At 39.9% G+C, this 22,697-nt stretch overlaps 1 protein-coding gene and 1 non-coding gene across 3 annotated transcripts; one reads left to right on the forward strand and one right to left on the reverse strand.

Moving 5' to 3' along the window:
- Positions 1 to 775: 775 nt before the first annotated feature.
- Positions 776 to 22,663, reverse strand: LOC149815329 (putative NOT transcription complex subunit VIP2). Of its 2 annotated transcripts, none has more exons than XM_089990087.1 (13): positions 22,184 to 22,663; positions 20,884 to 20,992; positions 20,621 to 20,799; positions 20,150 to 20,531; positions 13,276 to 13,485; positions 13,104 to 13,205; positions 3,538 to 3,626; positions 3,105 to 3,296; positions 2,005 to 2,412; positions 1,869 to 1,921; positions 1,733 to 1,774; positions 1,299 to 1,443; positions 776 to 1,194 (listed from the first exon to the last, which is right to left on the reverse strand). In XM_089990087.1, the coding sequence occupies exons 1-13, from the start codon at positions 22,202 to 22,204 to the stop codon at positions 1,135 to 1,137; spliced, it is 1,992 nt and encodes a 663-aa protein (XP_089846213.1). In that variant the 5' UTR covers positions 22,205 to 22,663; the 3' UTR covers positions 776 to 1,134. The 2 variants fall into 2 exon arrangements, with proteins under 2 accessions (XP_089846213.1, XP_089846214.1); XM_089990088.1 differs by having other exon boundaries at positions 1,022 to 1,194; positions 2,005 to 2,343.
- On the forward strand, positions 20,884 to 20,964 carry LOC149815330 (small nucleolar RNA snoR35). The gene has a single exon (XR_016428164.1). It is a non-coding gene; the product is annotated as a small nucleolar RNA snoR35 (small nucleolar RNA).
- Positions 22,664 to 22,697: the final 34 nt, after the last annotated feature.

Here is a 22,697-nt window from a genome sequence, read left to right on the forward strand (position 1 = left end):
CATTTTGAAAAATGCAGCATTTTTGCGTACAGTCATTTTTCATTTTTGAAAAGGTATAAAGAGAAAAATCAAATTAGCATAAAAATTTAAAAAGAACAAAAGAAAATCAAAGAAATATTAAACTCCAGCTTGTCTCTATTTGCATAGCAATGAATTACTCACACGTTACACAACTCTCTCTCTCTCTCTCTCTGTACGCGCGCAGAAAGTGCCCTCTCAAACCTACCTGGCCATGCCGACAGCCCTGTTGTTGAATCTCAGCTTGTTCACTGAACAAACCGAGCACATTTGTGGCGGCTGACCAGCCTTATATTTTTAATGTTGAAAGATAATGTTGGTCTACTCAAAACCAACCAAGCCAAGCAAGCAACCCTTATTCAACCTCAGCTTGTTAAGCATAATGGGATATTTACAAACAAAATAAGAACTGATTTTAGGAACCCCAATGAGCTCATTACCAAGCTGAACCGAGCAGTATGGTACTGGTCTATTTACCAGCCTTAACACGAAATTGGAAGATTTACTGGACCATTCGAACCTAATGAGAGAAGCAATCCTTGTTCAACCGCAGTTTGCAAGCATGGTAGATTCTTTACATGCTAAATAAAGGAGTAACATTCATCCATCCAAATGAGTTGGGAATCATACACGCAGGTCATGTTGACCGAATCAGACCCCACAGATGGATTAAGCATAGTCCAATTTGTTACAGATCAGCCCTTGCATGTTCTTCTTACATGAAAAAAGTAAGATTTTATGAGCCACGAGAACTTCACACATTGAAAGTCGTTGATTTAAGGTTCATAAAATCATGTCTAAATGTATCTACAAGCCGATTCCCACTAACCCAAACATGTAGATCACATCTGTAAACTGAAAGGGATAAATTACAGCTGGAGGCAGGTACATCTCCTCATCAGTGTAATGGGCTGGTTAGTCAAACAGTAAAAGCCAGGCAGGGTTTTAGGCCTGTCTTGGAAGCAAAACTAGAATGGAGGACAAACATCTGAACAGAAAAGAGGAAAAGAAAAAACTGGGATTCCTTTAATCAGGGACTGCAAATACAGCGACACAATTCTTGTAGGATACCAATTGATGAGCTACAGTGCAGGTAGAATTACATAGAAACTTTGTCTAATGCTGAGGAATTGTTGGTATCTTTTCAATCATCTCATACTGTAGGATGAAATTGTCCTGCAGTGCACCATAAAGGTTTGCTGCATCAGAGAGAGAGAGAGAGCAAAAACAGCTGAATGCAAACTGCAGTCATAGACATAAATCATAGAAGACGTCCAAACCTTCCGAACAGTATCCCATGAGTTGGGATCGAAAGCAAGGTAGGTTCCTCTCTCATATGTTTGTGTCGTAACAAGAGGATCCACATCTGGGGCCTTAATGAGCCACAACCGCTGTTCTCTGTGATAAATCCACCCTAGATTTACCCTGCATGCCAAATCAATATTCTGATTAAAACAACAGCCAGAAAATACATTGTGAAATTCACCCAAGACAGGTATTACTAAAAATTTAAATTTGACTGGACATGGATCTAGAATGCAACTGAAAACAAAGAAAAGCATCCATATCCAGTTAAACCCAAAAAAAAACTTTTAAGATGGAACATAAAAATTAAAAATATTTATCTCAGAAACGATCATCATATAGCTACATGAATATGGCTATGCATAAACAATACACGTGCTTGAGAGAGAGAGAGAGAGAGAGAGCTTACAGTTCATTGGCAGCATACAACTGAGCTTCATCATTAGGCATGCTACAGTAAAAAAATAAAAACCAAATCAAGCTTTGGTCTTGCTACCACATGGCAATGAGGGCTAGAAACCCAGAAGATGAAGACAAAGAATTACCTGTAAAAAATATAGAAAAGTGTCTCTGGACGGAATCTTGAAAAGTATCCTGGCTATATTCAGCAGACATGTCAAAAACAGAAAATAAAGATGAGAAAAGATCAGCCGTTCTCCAAAACATATTGAGAATTCTTACTTGTAGTTTCAGAGCAGGATGGAGATAACACTGAGGCAGAGAGTACTCAGGATCACCCTTTGCAGGTCCATCAGACCACGGGGAAGCAAAAGTTTTATGGAGATTGTCTCTTGAGTTCAAATTCAATCCTAGTGTCGTCAGATCAATTCCCAAAGCAAGTGATGTCAGATCAGGATCACTCATCTTTATTACATTTAATAGACCAAGCAACCCAAAACGATCTGGAGCAGCTGGAATGCTATGCAATGATTTCAGGCTCTGATCCCTATATGACTGTTGCACGGGCATCACTTGTAAACGAAATTGTGATTGGTTTGGGTGGTGGTACTGCTGAAGAAGCTGCTCATAGGCGAAATTAGGAGAGTTCATAGGCCTTAATCCAAGATTAGGTACAGCACTGCTCTGAATCTAATAAAAAAAAAGTACACAGTTATCATCAGGCCAAGTATCAGAAATTCGTATGGTTTGAACCAATCACTTGTATCGTTCAAGATAATATATCACCGGGGGTTTTCTCGGAGAATTTTCAATGTGTGGTTTTTCTCGGGAAAATCTTGGAAAAATCTAGGGAGTTTTAAAATTTCAAAATATATATACAAAATAATAAGATAAAAAAATCAACAGGTTTTGTATCATTTTTCTTGCAAAACTATAAATAAATAAGTTTGAAAAGTTTTTAAAATACAAAAGAATTAAAATTTTCAAAAAACTGGGCTTAAAATATTTAAAAATAAGAAAATCTAAAATAATATCGTGATATTTCAAAAATATCATGATAGTTTGGTGATATCATCAGCTTACCTTAAATTGACAATAATATACTATATTTTCAAAATATTGGCGATATCGGTGACTATGGTTTGAAGCGCAGGCATACCTAAACTTGAAACAGATCCCATATCAGCAGTGTCATGCATGATTCATGCAACTCCACATGGCTACACCTCCAAAACATGAGCAGCTCATGGATGTAGATTGTAGACTATGTTGGATCAACAAAATCAATGCTACTAAAAATCGCTTCCCAGCCAGGAGCAGATACCCTTGGAAAATGATTTACATAAGAAAAATCATTATGTACTGAATGATAGGAAGAATACCTGAGAATGATAGGATGCAGACATGCCTCGTGAAGATGGGAATAGATCAGAACCATGCAGATGAAGAAGATCTGGAGTGTTTGTGGCTGCATAAGATGCTCCAACATTACTTACTGATGGAGAATGTTGCTGTTGCTGCTGACGATGAGTCCCATAGTTCCCTGCCAAGCTGAACCCAGAAGACCTTCCCATCTGCATTTCATATGTATGAACCAGTTAAAGTTAGCTATGTATCCAGACCCAAACAGCTTGATTCTATATTGCCAGTGATGTGATCCAAAATCCAAGTAATCCACAGCATTCCAGGTACATATTGAAAGGTCTATGAATGCATGGACCTGATTCAAGCCTGGTCTAAACTGGGCCCTTCAACAAGGCCCATGACTTGACCATTATAGAACAGAATCTGACACAAAGTAAAACCAAGACGTACAGGAAAATGCTGAGACTGCATCATTGACATGGCATTTTCGTGATGTGGCTCTTTCTGATGCAAATCCATTGCAAAATCAGCATTATTACCTGTTCCCGTTCAGCAAACAAATGCAAATATTTATTGCCGCAATAAACATAAAACAGCAGAAGCTTGCTGCAAATGGTAACAATTCCAACATACAATAAAAACTGCCTCTTTGAAACAGGATGAAAACACTTATGCCCATTTTGACCTTCTTGGTAACTAATGAAGCAACATTTTACTGTCCATAGGAAGAGAGTTAATCTCCATGCTTGGGTACAAGAACAAAACAGGAGCATCAAAAGACTCACAACAAGGAATAGTCACGTGGATGATCATGAAGTGTTTGATATGGAGACACAACCACACAACACAGCAAAAGGCACATAATTAATTAATAGTACTGTCATTTTGACAACTTCAGCCCAAAAAATACGAGAAACATGCCTAAATAACAGAAAAGACTTAGTGATTTCCAAAAATGTGTGTTTTTATACTCAGACACTCCATTAAGGATTAAGATTTTCTATGCATTATACACTTTTCAACAAGGAAATACTATAATTGTGTACTAATATGTTCTCCCTTTAAATCTTATTATAATCATAGCATAAAATTGCCTAAAAACTTACTATTACTCATGAAATAAATCCACACAATTCTTGTACAAACATCAATAAAAGTGACAAAATAGATGGAACCTCCTTTTAAAACTACAGGAGAGGGACCTCACACATTTGAGCGTACAAGATCAAAAGACAAACTCTACACTGCTAGATACCAAAGGTAAAAGGGTGTTGTACCTATGCCAACAAGGGTACTAATACTGGTACTTCATAGGTATGAGTCAAGACCAATTTCAGATCTGCTATTTGGGATAGTTTGCATTTATTTTTAAGGTGCATAAAAAGTTGCTTTTCTCCATTCTTGTATCGTGGTTGACACATACACACCTATGTCACATGGGTGTGGGTGTGGGTGTGGGTGCGGGTGCGGGTGCAGGTGCGGGTGCGACACGGGTGCGGCGCAATTTTAAAAATTTTGGACACGGGGACTCGGCTATATATATATATATATATATATATATATATATATATATATATATATATATATATATATATATATATATATATATATATATATATATATATATATATATATATATCCTGTGTGCATATATGTGGATATTGTCCTCTAAAGTTTGGCACCATCATGAGTGTTTTTATAAACTTTGCAAATTGTACTTTTGCCCTTGCAGAAAGGGGGGGCCGTAGGGGGGCAGCGCCCCCCGGAATTTTTTTTTTCTGGGGCTTATGTTTAATGCTTCGTTGCAAAAAATGTACATACTGCCAAGAAAAGGAAAAGATAGAAATGTCAAAAATTCTCAAAAAAATTGTTTGCACATAATTATGATGGTTATTTGTAGTGAACCATCCTTGACATGCATGGGCAGGGATCTCACACCCAATTTGACAGGACAAGGAATCACATAATGAAGACTTTCAATTCCAGAAATCCCACCATAACAAAATCTTAACACAAAGTCCTTAATTTAACAGAACTACTAAAAGGACCAACAGAGACTCCAGTTATTCTAGCAACATTTAATACAATATGAGAGTAGCTTAAGAAAACCCAGTTCAACCAGAATAAGCAGTGACTCAGAAGCCCCAGAAATGATTTTTTTGTTTTTTACCTTAAAATGGGCAATTTTTGGACTCGATCAACGTTGAACGAGTCCAAAAAAGGACGTACTCGGCCTCGACTCGTTGACCAAGTCCGACTCGGCGTTGACCGAGTCCGAAGCCGCACCCGTGTTGGGGCGTGTCGACTCGGGTGCGGCGCCTCCCTAGTCGAGTCTGTGTGACATAGATACACACACAAGCACACATACATACACACATTTCTCAGAACTAATGCATACATGTAATATCTTAAGTAAATAAAGAACAAAAATAAAAATAAGATAAGAACATTTACTTAAATAAAAAAATTTAATTTATAATACCCCCCTCCTAACTGCCTGAACCACTTTATAAATACCCCTAAGGGGTGAAATGAAGAGAAGAGAAGAAGACAGAGGAGGCTAGGGAGAGAAGGCATCAGAAAGGTCTCTGGAGCTTTGAGGTAGCCAAGTAAGTATTTAATTATAGTTTTGATAATTAGAATTAAAGTTGCCTTAATTTATTTTACTTAAGCAATTAGTTATGGTTTTCTATAATTCAAGTTTCCTTAAATTAGTTTTGTGATGACTTTCTATTAGGGGTGGACATCGGATAGGGCAGAGGCCACCCAATTCGAAGCCCATCAAGGTCGATAAGCCTGACCAGACTCAGGGTTGTCGAGACCACGGCACAACTCTTGTGGAGCTCGGTCTCGAGCCCGAGTTGTTTAGGCTCAGTTAACTATGGCCAACCGATAACATGTCGACAGGCTCGTCTCGATAGGTCGGGCAAGCCATGCCGGTTGAGGGTCTCAGATCGGTACCCATAGGAAAAAAGGGAAAAGTTGTGGAAAAGGAAATTGGACCCTTCTTCAACAAGCACGAGAGACTTATAAAAGACTTCAACGAGGATTTATTGACAAGGAATTCAAGGTGTCTTAATCTAGGTCACACTGACACATCATAGGAAGCCCCGTCGTACCTGTGTTGACACGGCAGGACACGGGTACTAGTACCAGACTCGGTGCAGGTACGCCCTGGGTCGAGTCCCGCACTGAGTTGGGTTGGGTCCAACCCATACCCGACACAAACCTCTTATTTTTAGGGTTTTTGGCCTTAGTCAACAAAAGGTCAAAGCAATGGGGCCATTTTGGTCCTGCCCTCACCACAATAACAACCCCTCCTGTTTGGTCGTGTTTCCCCCCGTCTCTCTCTCTCTCTCTCTCTCTCTCTCTCTCTCTCTCTCTCTCTCTCTCTCTTGTTTCCCTCTCTATTTCCCTCTTTGGTTTTCCCTCTCCTTTCTCTCTCTCAAGAAGAAGACAAAATGAGGGAGGAGAGAGAGGAGAGGGAAGAAGAAGAAGAAATGAAGGAGGACAAGAGAGAGAGAGAGGAAGAAGGACAAGAAGAAACGAAGGAGGAAGAAAGTCGTGGAGAGAGAGGGGACGAGGGGGAGGCGTACCTGGGCTTCTACTCCTTCATCTTCTTCTTTTGTCGGTGCTAGAGAGAGAGAAAGAAAAGGGGACACATACACACACACACATATATATATATATATAGTTGTGTCCCTGTACCTGCATTTTCTAAATTGTCGTGTCGTACCCACACCCGTACCCATGTGACAGGTCTTAATCTACAATTGAGTCGTTAATTTGTCAATTTTGTCTTCTAAAAAGCAGAGCATTTATTCCAAAGTTGTATTTTAACTCATTCAAGACTTTAGTAAAAGTTGAGTTATTAGATAGCATTATATGAAATGCTCTGAAATGTTCATGTTTTTTATTTTTTTCTAAAGTTTGACAAGGTTATTTGATCCATAAAGACCTAAGAACAAAAATAAACAACCTGATAACCACACCATGAGACATAGCCATAGCTTTGTTTGGGGTTGTGATATGTTAATTGTCAAGTAGTGTCAATTGTAACCTCTAGGCTCCAAATCCTCCGATTACCAATGGAAGCATAGCCAGGTTGCAACTAGCCAGCATACAATCATTATCAGTTTTTGCCCCCTTCCAAATGAAACCTCTCATCTATGTCACATAGGTGCAGGTGCGGGTGCGGGGTTGCGGCACTTTCAAAAACCTTGGGTGCGGGGGTGAGGCAGGGGCAAAAAATGTAAATATATATATATATATATATATATATAGAGAGAGAGAGAGAAGGGGGGTCCAGGGTTCCCCCCCCCCGGCGCGGGTCCCGCATCCATGATTGCTCATTAGTGATCAGAAGGTTACCAAACATATTTCTAAATGTTGGGATTTGACTACCTATCATATGGGTGCCAATGAATTCAATGATTTCATAGACTTAGCAGGACTGATAGAGATTGATTATGGGTCTTCCTGTTTTACTTGGCATAACAAGCAAGTTGGTCCCAACTATTGTGCCAGTAGGATCGATCGTTGCTTTGTTAATGACCATTGGATGTTCAGATCATCCCAACTCATCCACCTTATGACAAACCGCAATACGTAGCGTAAACAGATGAACTGACTTCAGAGGGAGGACGAATCCTATGTGGTGGGAAGAGAGTATTTTTTAAGAGGCCTTAAATTATTTCTTCAAGTTATTTGTCAGGGGCTACATCAATCGTAACCCTTTTAAAGGTTGTCCAGATCCGTGGGGTTGGAAGAGGAGGTGGTTAAGGTGGTCTTTATTCTTGATGGAGATAGCGCCCCAAGGTTAGACGGGCACCCAGATAGCTTCTTTACTTCATTCTAGTCTATTGTATCTAAATACATTTTTGAGGCGGTCAGAGATTTCTTTCTCAAAGAGAAGATCATGTCCATGATGAGTTTTGGAGCCTGATTCATAGTTTTTGCCCTTGCAGGAAGGGGGTCCGGGGGCTCCCCCGGGTGGGGGTCCAGGGGCGGCCACCCCTAGCTGGGGGTTATAGGGGGGCAGCGCCCCCCCCCCCCCCTCCCCAAAGAATTTTTTTTTAAAATTCCGCAGCCCATTTCATAGGTAAATTTAAAAAAAAAATCCAAAAAATAGACCGAAATGACCCTGGGTACGGTCAACGCACCCGATGCCACACCCGCACCCATGTCGAGTCGCATCGACGTGGGTGTGGCACCCTGCTAGCTGAATCCCTGTGACTTAGCCTCTCATGATGTTTTATAGCCTTTTTGTTGTTTTCCATGGAACTCTGAAAAAGATAGTAAGGAAGGTATGGCAACAACAGACCTAATAAGAGTAATTCTACCTGCCATAGATAAATATCTTGCCGCCCAAGACTGGATCCTGGCTGAGGACATGTCTTCCACCTTATTCCAGATATTGTCTCTATCTCTGCTCTTCGAGATGTACGTTCCAAAATAAGGTAGTGGCAGCTGCTCCTGAGCACAGCCAAAGATAAGTTTAGCTGCAGCAATGGTGGGTTGGTCTACACTGAAACATAGGAGTGCATGCTTCCCCTCACGTTCAGCCTGAACATTTTGGAAAAGATCTTCAAGATCAATGAAGTTCAGCTAAAATGAGTGATTGAAGCAGCATCAAAGAAGTAGAAAGAACCTCCTGGACCTGGTCAAGCAGCTGAGGACCAACTATGACACCCAGCTCCACAGCCTGCTTCATCAATATAGCCAGGAATCACAAGTAATGTTGAAGAGTAGCGGTGATAAGGGGCACCCATCTCTCAGGCCCCTTCTCATATCAAAGGAATTGTTGTTCCTTCCACTAATTCTTACCGACACATGCTAAAGTGATTAATTCCTTAATCCACGCAAGCCATTTCCCACCAAACCCCATATCATTGAGGCATTGAAATAAGAAACCCCACCCTAAAGAGTCAAACGCCTTAGTTAAATCAACTTCAAGCACGAAGAAAGGCAGCTTTTGTTGGTCAATCAAGTGCACTACCTCATTTGCTATCACCCTGAATTTGTGGATCTGTGGCCTTTTGAGGAAACCAAATTGAGAGGGTCATATGAGAGCATGACTACCATTTTCAGCTTCCCACCAGAATCTTTGCTATAACTTTGTAGAGACAGCCAACAATGATATTGGTTAGTATCTTGTGATATCTTCTGTCTCTCTCCCTCTGGAATCTCCAATATAACTCCAAATTACATGGGTTTTGCCTATCATCTTTCAGGAGGTTCTCATGAATGCAAAATACCCCTGCTTGAATCCTCTTCAAGGCACCCTAGTCATTTCCCTGTACGGTGACATCAAAACCTAGGTACTGGCCTGCAGCTACTCCTCTTCTCCAGCCAATGCATCAGCCTTCTAACACATCATTTTGATCCCTCTAACACAAACAAGGTCCTTCCCACTCTCTCATGGCTTTGATACCATCACAAAGAAAGCAGGAAGGGAAGAGGTCTCTATCAGGTCTCACTATTCCTTCATTAAACTCAACATAGAGAATACACTAGGAATACCCCTTTATTAGGGTTACAATAAAGCAAAACAAGAACTAAAATGTCCATCCTTATGACTTCTAGATATGTATAAAACAAACTGAGAAAAGACATAGTGTCCCTACTCATTTTTACAATATAAACATAGAACCCAATTGCTATGCAGCTAAAAGCACGCCTTGGCACTTCCTAGGCAACCTATCACACCTAGGTGAAGGGTGAGCATAGATGAGCACATGTGGAGGCAATTAACATGAAACTAATAACTTTATATAGAGATTTAAGAAATTATAAAATCATCATCAGACCTTATTTAAATATTAATATTATTGGGTTTCTAAGTGTTTGCCAGGCCTTAGGCTTCTCACAGGTAGGAGTCGGAACCGGACCAGTTTGGGCTATCATTTTAAATGCTGACCTGCCCCACCCAATTGCCCAGCCCACCCATTTAATAAATGGGTTGGGCAGTCCACATACCACAAGCAGCCCGATTGATCTTGGACCATGGTTTAGGCCCTTGGCCAGCCCAACTCTTGGAGCTTGACCAGGCCATGGGCCCACAGGTAGGCCAGTCAACCTGTCCAGAATAGGGGTCAGGTCAGGCCAGGTCAGCACATTGCCCAACCCAACAGAGGGGGCTGGCCCATAGGAACCACATGGTGCTTTTCACTGTGCAGCCACAATATGATAAGATTCAAGGACTGTGTGGGATGTTTCTGCATGTGCGGCTGCAGATTATGTTCTCCTTGACATATTTTCAGTCAAAAGCAATCCCTTGAGCACAGGCTTTTATCTCCTACACTCCATTTCTTTTTCGTCTTCATCTTGTTTTCTATTCAATCTCGTTTTTATTTTCCACTTCTCTTTCATATTGTATAATTCCCACACCATTTCCTTCTCCTTGTCTATTTCCCTTCAAACTTTTTCATAAGGTTTCCCTTATATCTTTTGCCGCAGTATCCCAAAAGAGAACTCTTTAAATCTGCTTTTTAAAGGAGGTTTATCATTAAGAAATGTCTCTATTTTTGTTTATAAAAGGCCCTAAATTCATAAACTAGTCCCCTGTGCAGAGAAAGGAAAGAAAGCAACACTAACATCTTTATTTGTTCTCCATTAACTCAATTTCAATCCTTGCTTTTAGTTGTAACTTGTAACTCTTTCCTTTCTTCTTTTCTATAAGATCAATTCCACAAACTCGTGTTTCCTGCCCCAACTAAACTGAAAAAAATCAACCAATTTCTTGACTTCAATATGAACTCCATCTTTGATACCATACCAAAATGAAGCTGAAGGGGAAAAACAAAAGCAGCACACATGCAAAAATCTTGACTTTGTTAGTCTGAAGTGTTTATCCACGTCCAAATCCTAAATTACTGCTGAATTAGACTTGTGGTTAAATGCAAAATGGTTCATGCTGATTTTGACCCATGTATTTATCAGCTGGTCCTATTCAGCAAATTTCAACATGGATCGGCCAATGTGTAGGATTAACTTGATGGAGTGCAGATGATTACTGAACAGCTGATGGGGCATAAGGATGAAATTGCATAGGACCTTCGAGGACTAGGAACATGGTATCACATCTTCATTACTATGGTTACTGGCGAAATTTTATAATTCAAAAATCACGGCCAATGATTCTTCAAGCCCCAGAATGCCAATCAAATGTGTGCCTGTTCATAGTTCATACCACTCAGACCAAAAGCAAACATTTATACCATCTCTACAGCCTTCTCTTATCTCACCATTCAAAGTTGAAGATTCATCTTTGACAGTTCCCAAGGAAAATGATACAAGATTTGGGTGTGATCACTAAACTTTTTTCCTCCTACAAGATCAAGGAAGTGACCTAATTAGAGATGGATGATGGTGTTCTATTATACATTTTCAAGTATAACAAATATCCACTTCTAGCGGACTCATCAATTTTCTCAAAATTTGTTGTGCACTTGTGCTGCTCCTGCATATGAAGCACCAGCTTAACTCCTAAATCCATTCATTTTATGATACTTCAGGCACCTCTGTTTGGTAATTGATTCCAGATTCATGTGCCAGTCAATATACCATCAGTCTATTCATATTATAACATGAAGAATATGAGTAGGTAATCCAGACCATAGTCACAGATATCGGCAATATTTTCAAAATATTGTGATATTATCACTGTAAATTCAGCTCGCAGATATCGGCGATATTTCAAAATATCGCGATATTATCACTGTAAATTCAGCAAACGATAATATTGGTAAAATATCACAATATTTTGAAAATATCACCAATTTGATAATATTGTGATATTTTCATGATATTATCATGATATTATTAATCAGTTTTACTGTTTTTATTTATTTTTACATTTTAAATATGTTTTTCTTCTTTTTTTTACATTTTTTACTTATTTATTTATTATTTATGTAATTTTTGTCTAAACATGACCTTTTCTTACTTATTTTTGTTATTTTTTATATTTTTTTAAGCCCCAAGATTTTCCCAAGATTTATCCCCAAACTTATAATATCGCAAGAAATAGCCTCGCAAAATATAGCCGATACCGATATTTGTGACTATGATCAAGACCTATAACACAGAAAGTTTTTTGTCCAGTAGACATATATGGTAAGAAGTTGTGTCTCCCTGTACCAGAGTTGTCAATCGGGGAAGCGGGAGCGAGAAGCGATTCGAGAAGCGGAAGTGGAAAGCAAGGCACTTCCAAAATTTTAGGAAGCGGGAAGTGCAGGACGACTTATAAGCAAACCAGGAATCGTCTCCGAAGTGACCTATCAAGCGAGGAAAAAGTGAGGGGGAAGCGAAAAAAGAGAAAAAAAGAAAGAAAAATAAAAATGAAAACACAAAAAAAAATGAAAAAAGGAGAAGCAAGTGGGAAACACGCTTCCCCTAAATTGGGAAATGTGTTTCCCAAATTTTTTTGGCGCTTTCCAGCACGTTTCGGAAGCGCCATGTTTTGCGCTTCCGAAATGAGCTTCGGGGAAGCACGCTTCCCCATGCCCTATGGCACTTCCTGTAACCCTGGTCTGTACAGTTAGTGCATGCATGAATGTAAGTAATTTTGCATTGAAATTATGACTACTTCATAAAGTTCAAATGTAACACTCTCTGTAATGATATTTAATACCATTCAACGATCCAGCTCCCACCTAGCTATGAAGTAATTGCCACTAGTTTGAGCAAAAGCCACACCATGACCATCTCTTTTATATATAACCGAGGGACTAAATTCTGTACTTCATTAGTTAGACTATTAAGAATAAAAAAAACAGAGTTTAATAGAATCAGAAAATGTAATTAATGAAGATCAAATTTGTATAAACCAAATAAATACTGCAAAATACTCAAAACTATTTTAGGGCAAAATAAGAAAAGAAAACCTTCATTAACTCAAGAGCAGATTATAAAAGCCAAGATGAAGAGATTAGAGAGAAACAACCAAAAGTGAAAACCAACCAAACAAAGGAGTCAAAGAGTTCGCAAAATTAATATAAGAAATAGAACGGGACCTTTAAATCCAGGCAAAGCAGGGAAGTCTTCATTTTGGATGCTAAATTCTTGGCTTGGTTGGACTATAGAACTTACACCAACACCTTGCTTTCGTAATGAACCTGCAAAGATATATCAATTAAAATGATTATGATAACAGACAAGAATTTAAAGTAGGAGCCACAATCTCACCTAATTGTCCATGAGGCCCTCCAGCTGAACTTGGACGACCAGTTAAATGTGGGAAATCATTCATGTCAAATGGAGAACCATCATTAGAATTTACATCATTAGACATTCCCAAGGAGCTCAATGGATTATTTACTGCTTGCGCTTGGTTTTGAGACAAAGGACCTCCTGGTGTCGAGTATGAGCTGCCTAACATGGAAATCATTTGTGGAGCTGTAGAAGCCAAAGAGGCACTAAATGTAAGTACATAATTACATAATTCAATCCAAATCCATCAGAATATAGAAACTTCAGCCTTCATTTGAGAGTAGTTTATCATTCCCCATTGACAATTATAATGAAAGTTGAAACACGCAACGTATGTGCACATAGATGCTTAACTTTGGTACCCTCAAGGATACCATACCGTATAGTAGTCACATTGATTTTCAATATTACCATCCAATCTTATGTGAATCTGACAGTTCATATATAATCTCCATAACCTCCTTAGTATGGACCTAGCATAGGATTAAAATGTTTTAGTGTGCATACGTCAAAAGGAATCTAAAATCAACCCACCATGCCACCAAAAGTTCTTAAAATAAAATTCATTTTACATCAAAACAATTAGAACCAAAGCATGTTTCTATCGAAACAAACCATGCAAAACACATCTAGAGGGTCTGATTAACTAAATAATACCTGCTACTGCAATTCTCCACTAGAGAGTATGGCACCCTCAACAGTAGCAAAGTCAAACTCTATTGAGTTTATATCTAGTACCACACTATCCAGTAAAATAGTTGATTTTCTAGCAATCTATTTGAGTGCTCCATAGAAACATGTTCTAGATTAGAGTTGGATATGTGATTGTGACCCTACCCAACCAGTTCTCCACTAACTTTTTTTTCAGTATTTAGAAGTTAGACAATCATTTTCATTTGTTTAATTCTTATCACTATTAATTTTGTGTTTTTATGGTTTCCTTTAATTTTAGATATTCTTATAAATTTTTTTTAAGAATAAGGGTGATATACAAGATTGCACAAACTATCGTGGTATAAAACTCATGAGTCATACTATGAAACTTTGGGAGAGGGTGATTGAGTCTAGGTTGAGGAAGGTTGTCATGATATCGGAGAATCAATTTGGTTTTATGCCTGGAAGATCAACTATGGAAGCTATACATCTTCTTAGACAACTTATTGAGAGAAATAGAGAGAGGAACAAAGATTTGCATATGGTTTTTATTGATTTAGAGAAGGCATACGATAGAGTACCTAGGGACGTTCTCTGGTGGACAATGATGAAGAAAGGTGTTTCTCTCAAGTACATTAGTATAATTAAAGATATGTATGAAGGAGTAGTAACCAATGTCCGCACTTGTAGAGGGGTGACAACCAATTTTCCTATAACGGTTGGGTTACATCAAGGATCTGCTTTAAGCCCTTTCCTATTTGCTATAGTGATGGATGAGCTTACGAGACCAATTCAAGAAAATGTGTCGTGGTGTATGTTATTTGTTGATGATATTGTTTCGATTGATGAGTCTAGAGTTGGGGTTAATGCTAAGTTAGAATTATGGAGACAGACATTGGAAGTAAGAGGTTTTAAGTTGAGTAAGAGTAAGACAGAATACATGGAATGTCGATTTAGTAAGCAACGAAGTAGTGATGGGAGTGTAGTGAAGCTTGGTGAGCAACAAATACCGGTGGATGATTGTTTCAAATATTTGGAATCTATCATTCAAAAGTATGGAGAAGTCGATGGAGATGTAAATCATAGGATAAAGGTTAGGTGGATGAAATGGAAGAGTGCAACTGGAGTGTTGTGCGATCGTAGAATGCCATTGCAGTTGAAGGAAAATTTTTATAGGACTATTAGGCCCGCTTTACTATATGGTATGGAATGTTGGGCTGTCAAGAGACATCATATTCAAAAAATGAGTGTAGCTGAGATGTGTATGCTAAGATGGATGTGTGGAAATACAATAAAAGATAAGATTTGAAACGAGGAGATACGTAAGAAGGTAGGCGTTGCACCCATTGAAAATAAGATGAGAGAGAATCGTTTACGGTGGTTTGGACATATTTGGCGAAGGCCTAATGATGCTCCTGTTAAAATGATTGAAAAATGGGAAAATATATTAGTTAAAAGCATGGTTGCCAGTTGAGGAAGCGGGAGCGGGAAGCGATACGGGAAGCGGGAGCGGGAAGCGAGGCACTTTCAAAATTTTAGGAAGCGGGGAAGCGTGGGACCACTTAGGACCGATTCGGGAAGTGTCTCGGAAGCGACCTAGGAAGCGTCTCGGAAGCGACCTAGGAAGCGTCTCGGAAGCGAGGGGAAGCGAAAAAAATAAAAATAAAAAATAAAAAATAGAAAAAAATTGAAAAAAATAGGGGAAGCGAGGGGGAAGCGTGATGGGAAACGCGCTTCCCAGGGAAGCGCGTCCCCCATTAAAGGGAAACACGTCCCCCATTAAAGGGAAGCGCGCTTCCCAAAAAAGGGGGACGCTTCCCCCCACGCTTCGGAAGCGCGACGTTTCGCGCTTCCGAAGCGCGCTTCCCCTTTTAGGTAGGCGCTTCCGGTAACCCTGGTTAAAAGAGGTCGGGGTAGGCCTAGGAAGACATGGATGGAGGTGATAGGAAAGGATATGAATGCTTTGAACCTCACCGAGGACATGGCATTGGATAGAAATGTTTGTTGTTGTTGTTATATAAAATCAATATTTTTCAAATATCCAAGGGATATTCCCTTGTAGAGAATATCCCATGTGTGATATTTGTGACATTGATACAAAGAATTTGTAGGCTACTCATCAGAATTAACCTGTCACATAGGTGCCGGTGCCGGTGCCGGTGCCGGTGCAGGTACGGGTACGGTGATAAGGCGCTTTAAAAAAACTTGGGTGTGGGGGTGCGAGAGGGTATAAATAAATAAAATCTTGGACAGACCTGGCTCTGTATACCCAGACTGATTCAAACCTGGGTTTACCTTGACCCAGGTCTGAATCCGTCTGAGTCAAAGCAAACCCAACAGACCCAGGTCCAATTCAGACCTAGGTCTGCTTTGACGCAAGACTGAGTCTGACTTGGGTCAGAATAGGTCCATGTCCAATTCAGATCTGGGTTGCTTTGACCCAAGTCTGAATCATACTTGGGTCTAAACAGATCCGACAGATCTGGGTCAGCTTTGACACAGGTCGGATTCAGACCTATGTTGAAACTGATCCGGATCTGGTCTGACCCAGGTCTGAATAATTCAGACCTGACTTTACCCAGGTCTTATCATAACACCTGGTTTGTGCCAGGTGTTATGAAAGGCATTAGAAAAAAGAAAAAACACGAGAGAGAAACAGATCTGGATCCGAATCTGACCATAACACCTGGTTTGCGCCAGGTGTTATGAAAGACTTTTGAGTCTTCGACATTAGATGAAGAGAGAGAGAGAGAGCTCCGCCGGGTACCCCGCTTCCGCTGCCTGTGAAAGAGGAGGAACAGGATCTCTCCCTCCAGCACCGACAGAAAAAGAAAAAGAAGAAGAGGAAGAGAGGAAGCCAGGTACGCATCCCCCCTCCTCCTCCTCTCTCTCTCTCCACCACTCTCTCTCTCTCTCTCTCTCTCTCTCTCTCTCTCTCTCTCTCTCTCTCTCTCGTTTCCCCCTATCCCTATTTCCATCTCTCAGGTTTTCCCTCTCGTTTTCCAAACCAGAGAAAGGGGGAAGACGGGAACCGAGGCAAGGAAATCAAGAGGGGAGAAAACAAAAGAGAGTGTGAGAGATAAGGGGGAAGACGAAACGGTGCACGTGCGAGGGCCCCTTTTGTTGAGTCCATGTGGCATAGGAATTAACCCTTGGGACATTTGTAATAACAATGTAATTCTTATGCAAATACCACAGTATACAGAAAAGTTAACAAGATTCAGTCGATTCTCCATCTATATGCAGAGATTTGTAGCCACAAAGTAACATGGGCAAACATCACAGAACATATTACATAATTTCCACATTTCTTAAAATTTTAATATCAGAGCTACTTCTTCAGAAGTATTCTCAATAATTGCTAAAGGTGCACATTCTAGCTCACAGGAGTATGATGTATCCACCAATCTCTTCCACTTTCCTAACCTAAACTTCTACTTAAAGATGCACTATTTTATAATTCCATGTAAAGTGGACTATTCAGAATCAATGTTGTCAGTATCATAGTGTATCGTATGATATGATACATATCGTATCGATGCAAGAGCGCGATGCGATACACACCCGTATCGAGATACGGGTGTGTATCATACGACACAGGGCCATATCATACAATATGACCTCTGTCGTACAATACGATACCGACCGACTTTAAAAAAGGCAAAACCGGGATTATAAGTTTTTGTGTTTTAAAGGGCTTTTGAGGGCCGAGACCCTCATTAGTATAGAACATACTCTATGTCACATGGGTGCGGGGATTCGGCACTAATAAAAAACCCGGGTGCGGGGGTGCGGCAGGGGCAAAAATGTAATATATATATATATATATATATATATATATATATATATATATATATATATATATATATATATATATATATATATATATATTTGAAGTTTTAACAGTAACACTAATAAAATAAAAAACAATTATCGTGAGTACATTTTAAAAAACAAAAATTATATATGTGCTAAAATTCATCATTATAAGAATGTATTAACCAAGCTTAATCGAGTTTCTTCATTAAGCTCTACTGGTCTGAGCCGAGTTTAATAGTTTAATCAAGCACTGCTGGATGCATATATGGTGTTAATTTTTTGCTATTGAATCAGACAAATATCAGGATTTGATGGATATCTGATTACATGTAAAAGAACCAAATAAGATACGAACACCGGTCCAAACGGTGCGAGACCCCATTTTCCCCCTGGCCAGGACATATATGCTTGGTTTTCCATCTCACTCTTTTAGTTATTCTCTCTTAGTTCTGTAACTGAGCTACTTTTGAATGGTAACCAAGCTGATCATCCCTGAAGAAAGGTTGTATAGTCCATGATCATTACATCCTGCCCCAAAATTTGGCAGCTCATTGGCTTTAGATATTTTGTATTAATTTTTGTAGTACGTAACCTCCAGCCCAGCGCATATCTCGAAGGAAATCAAAATCTGATTTAATATTTGCAGACAGGTACAATGGACTGCAATCTGTACGGGCCAACATGGGCATCATTACCCTTTTGCCTTCCTGAACCCTCTATTTTAACAAAACCATATGTGCTCCCTTCAATTTTCAGGATACAGTATGGTTGTTCTCTGAGACCATCCAGATTTTCATGAAAAGTTAAGCTCTCATCAACTATGAGAGGTGTCAGATCTTCAGTAAAAGGTGAGAATGATGAAGAAAGCCACCAGGTGTAATATCAATGCATTGCCTGATTCACTCCCCATCAAAGTTGCGGTGAGGACCAGCATCCTATCCAAGAGATGGAGGTATCTCCCGACCACAATCCCCTCTGCAGATTTTGATGAGGATCATTTCCCTTCGACCGCGAAGCCACTCAAGAGACAGAAGAAGCTCGGCGAGTCGCACTCGCCGCTAGAAGGAACCGATCTCTTCACCGTTGTCAATCGATTCTTGTTGAACCAGGCACCTTCGCAGGTTGAGCCTGCGCTTGACCCAAAGAAACGATTTGGAGAAGAGACTCCTTGGTAGTTGGCTACGGCATGTGGTTGCAGTAAAGAAAGTTGAAGAGTTGTGTCTCGAAACTCGCCATGTTGACAAACCAGTTCCTAAGTTTTCTAGCTGCCATGCTCGTTTCAGCGGGCCTCTTTTTTTTCAAGTCCAAAAGTTGGACATAAATGACCCTGGGTGCGTTGACCGCACCCAGAGTCGGGTTGACCGCACCGGGTGCCGCACCCGCATCGCGTCGCGTCGACGCGGGTGTGGCACCTGGTTGGCCGAATCCCTGTGACATAGAACATACTAGAGAGCTTCTCATGCACCCTAAGAGTCGTGAGACCGTTTTGGTGGCCAATCTTTACGCCGAAGAGAGTGATTTCGTGATTTCGTCAAGAGTGCATTTTCACCATTCAAGAAGAAGGGTCTGGATGAAGAGGACGTCCAATGGATAAACGTGGAGGGAGCTCAGGGCGTAGATGATGAAGACCCCACGCTTATTGAAGATGATTTAAATGTCGAAGGAAGAAAAGAAGAAGAAGAACAAGATGAAGATAATGATGATGATGATGGTTAATGATATACTTCTTAAAAACTTGGTTATGTACTGTAATTTGTAACTGTTAAGTATTCATAAACTGAAGTTTTTGTTTTTTGATGAATCTTGTGGCATGTTCTTAATTAAAGATATTATCATTTTGCATTGTTCTTGTGAGATTTGATGATTGTTGATGTGTTATGTAGCTCATAGAGACATAAATGTTTCACATGTGATTTTATGGTTGCATTTTGTGCATTTCATCATTGTTTTGTGTGTTGCTATTTTTTAATGATTTTTTTAGAGCTTTTACATTTTTTTAAAAATTTATGATTTTTTACGATACGTTACATATCTATTTTGGGCCTGACCGATACGGATTATGATATGATATGTACAACCTTGTTCAGAATAGTGTTAACTTGCCAAAACTAATAGTACGAAGAGAAGCATAAAATACACCCTTTTTCCTTGACTTCAGATGAGCATAATACCATTATGAAAACTTAAAACATATGGTGCTACTACAATTCAGAAACAAAGTCAACTGCATAGCACAAGAACTTGATCCTGCTCAAACATCAATTGTGATGCAACAATGTAAAATAAAATCTGCTTCTAAAATGAGGGGGGGAAATAAATAAAAGAAAAAAGATCTCAAGAGTCAAGATAGTCATTACAACAAAGATGAGAGAAAAACCTTGCTGAAGTACACCACTCATAAGTCTGCTTGCTCCTTGCACATTGAGACTACCAGCACCACTATTAGCGGTAAGATTTACACGTGATGCTAACCCAGGTATATTCAATCCACCACCCGAACTTATATTCCGAGCAATGTTATTAGCACCAACAATGTTTCCAACAGAGCTTGTAAGTCGAGGGCCATTGTTACCCAAAATAGGAGACACTCCCATTCCAGAAACAGCGCTTCGGTTGCCAAGAGAAGCAGAGGTTGGGGGTATGCTAGGAACAGGACCGCCAACTCCATTCATGCTACTGCTAAAAGCAGGATTACCCACAACATTAATACTTCCTCTATTTGTAACCCCTGAATGCCCGTGCAAGCCTCCATGAGACAGCTGCAACAGTTGAAGAAGTTATCAGATGTATTTCTAGTGACGCACGCATCCATACATGTGTATGTGTGTCTATGAAGCAAAGAAGACACCTGAGAAAGCGCAACGGGGAGATTGTTTGATGCAAATCGTCCAGCAGAAAGGCTTCCAGAAGGCTGCTGAACACCAGAAGAAGGCACACCACCCAATGCTGAGTTGCGAGAGGTGAGAGATCCAGGCATATTAGCCACATTAAAGCTCCCATGGACATTATGAAGCCCTTGTATAGCACCTGCAAACAAGGCACTTTTGTATGAATACAGTTTCATCATCAGCATAGGAGGAGTGCATTCAAGATTCCAAGCACTTTTCTCACCTGAGTGATGAAAAACAGGAGCTGATCCTGATTGCCCTGAAAAAGTTGTAAAAGACCGGCCTGTATTTGCAGAATCTGGAAGATTTGAGTTTGAACCATTTAGAGTAGACTGCAAAACAGAAGTTCAACATCAGGCATGACCCTGTGCTGCCAACATCTCCAACAACATAGAACACAAAAAATGTGACCGCTGAGAACAAAAACAGTTCATTACCCACAATAAAACAATATCGATGAACACAAAGTAAACTGAATCAAATTCCAGTAAGCATCAGTTCATATATTTAACATACAGAAACCTATTTTGGTTTAAAAGTCCAGAATTAAACGAAAAATTGAAGACATTTTTACATTTGACAATTACAAATGGGGAAAAATCAGCACCCAATGCGAAAAGCCCAAGGAATTCGTCCAGTCAGAAGGGTTTCTAGATATATTAATCATAACAAAATGGAAACTCAAACATGATCATCAGACAGAAGAAATTGAAACTGAAGTGCAATATAAATGCCAACAAAAGAAAATGAAAAAGGACTTAAAAAAATGGTCAAGAGAAAGCAAAAGTGATGATTTGACACGAGTACCACTCGATGCTGAACGAGTATGATTATAGCAAATTCGCACGGTACCACAAAAAAGGTACGAAAAAAAAGAAACGGCAATTGAAATGCTTAAGCAAACTCGAGCATCCTTGTTCAGATACGGAAAAAGTAAACTAGCAGATATCAGAAAGGGACAGGTAGTTAAGGATTCTCAAACATTTTGAGTCCTGGTCAAATACATTGTGTATAGAGTTCAGGACTGCACAGGCAGGGTGATGCATTACTCATGGGCTGCCTAAACAAAGCAAACAAACACCAGCAGCGTTTAAATGTGGGAAACTTCTGAAAGAAGCACACGTTTTATCCAGATTTTCGACGAGCGGAAGTAAAGTTTGTGTCAGTAGGTTTCCGCACCACATACTTTCTTCTACAAGGAAATCTCACGCTCCATAGATTACGATTCAAATTTCCATTATTTATACAGATGAAAGAAGATATTCGCTACTAAACCCCCAAAATAACACGAGCAAATTAGGCGAATTATCAACACACAACAGCAGGAAATCTCTTGAGAAGCATTAAAAAAACAACAACAACAACAACAACAAAGTAACTTATTCGGACTCAAGCAAAAGACAAGTTAGGGCAAAAATTACAGAAGAGATCAAACAGAAACCCTTTTCATGATTCTCGATGCGATAACAATTCCCGAACAGGAAAAATCTAAGAAATAAGAATAAAAGAAAGTTTTTTTTTACCTGAAACAAAGACGTCGCCATACTGGAGAAAAAAACAATCTATCCAACAATCCGTTTATATGTCTCTCTATTTGCGTGGAAGGAGATTTACAGAAGGCAATAAATCGACCGAAGGCGAAAAACCCTAATCTAGAACGGGCGCCGATGATCTCCAGTCCAAAAAACCTTCCCCTCTGAAATTGAAACGGCTACACCTGTGACGGGGTGAAACAGGCATCATCGACCCGCCTCTTCCTCCGGGAAGCAAGAAGGATCGATCAATCGATCGGCCGGCCCGTCTGCAAAAGCTACGTGAGGGAAGGGAGAAGGCGAACGCCCAGGAATCAGAAACCTCGCAGAAAAGGGTGACCGGCGACGACGATAGAGAGTGGATGGAGGCCAAAGAGGAAATCGGGGATGACCCAAAGCGAAGAGAGGCAGAGGGAACGTGAGAAAGTAGAAATGAACATCGGTGTGCTACTGCTATGTATAATTAGGGGGTTGGGTCGGGTCAGTGCATGCAAATATATGAGGG

This window comes from Nuphar pumila, chromosome 15 (assembly GCF_984573655.1).
Source record: "Nuphar pumila chromosome 15, dmNupPumi1.hap1.1, whole genome shotgun sequence".
Taxonomy (NCBI): domain Eukaryota; kingdom Viridiplantae; phylum Streptophyta; class Magnoliopsida; order Nymphaeales; family Nymphaeaceae; genus Nuphar; species Nuphar pumila.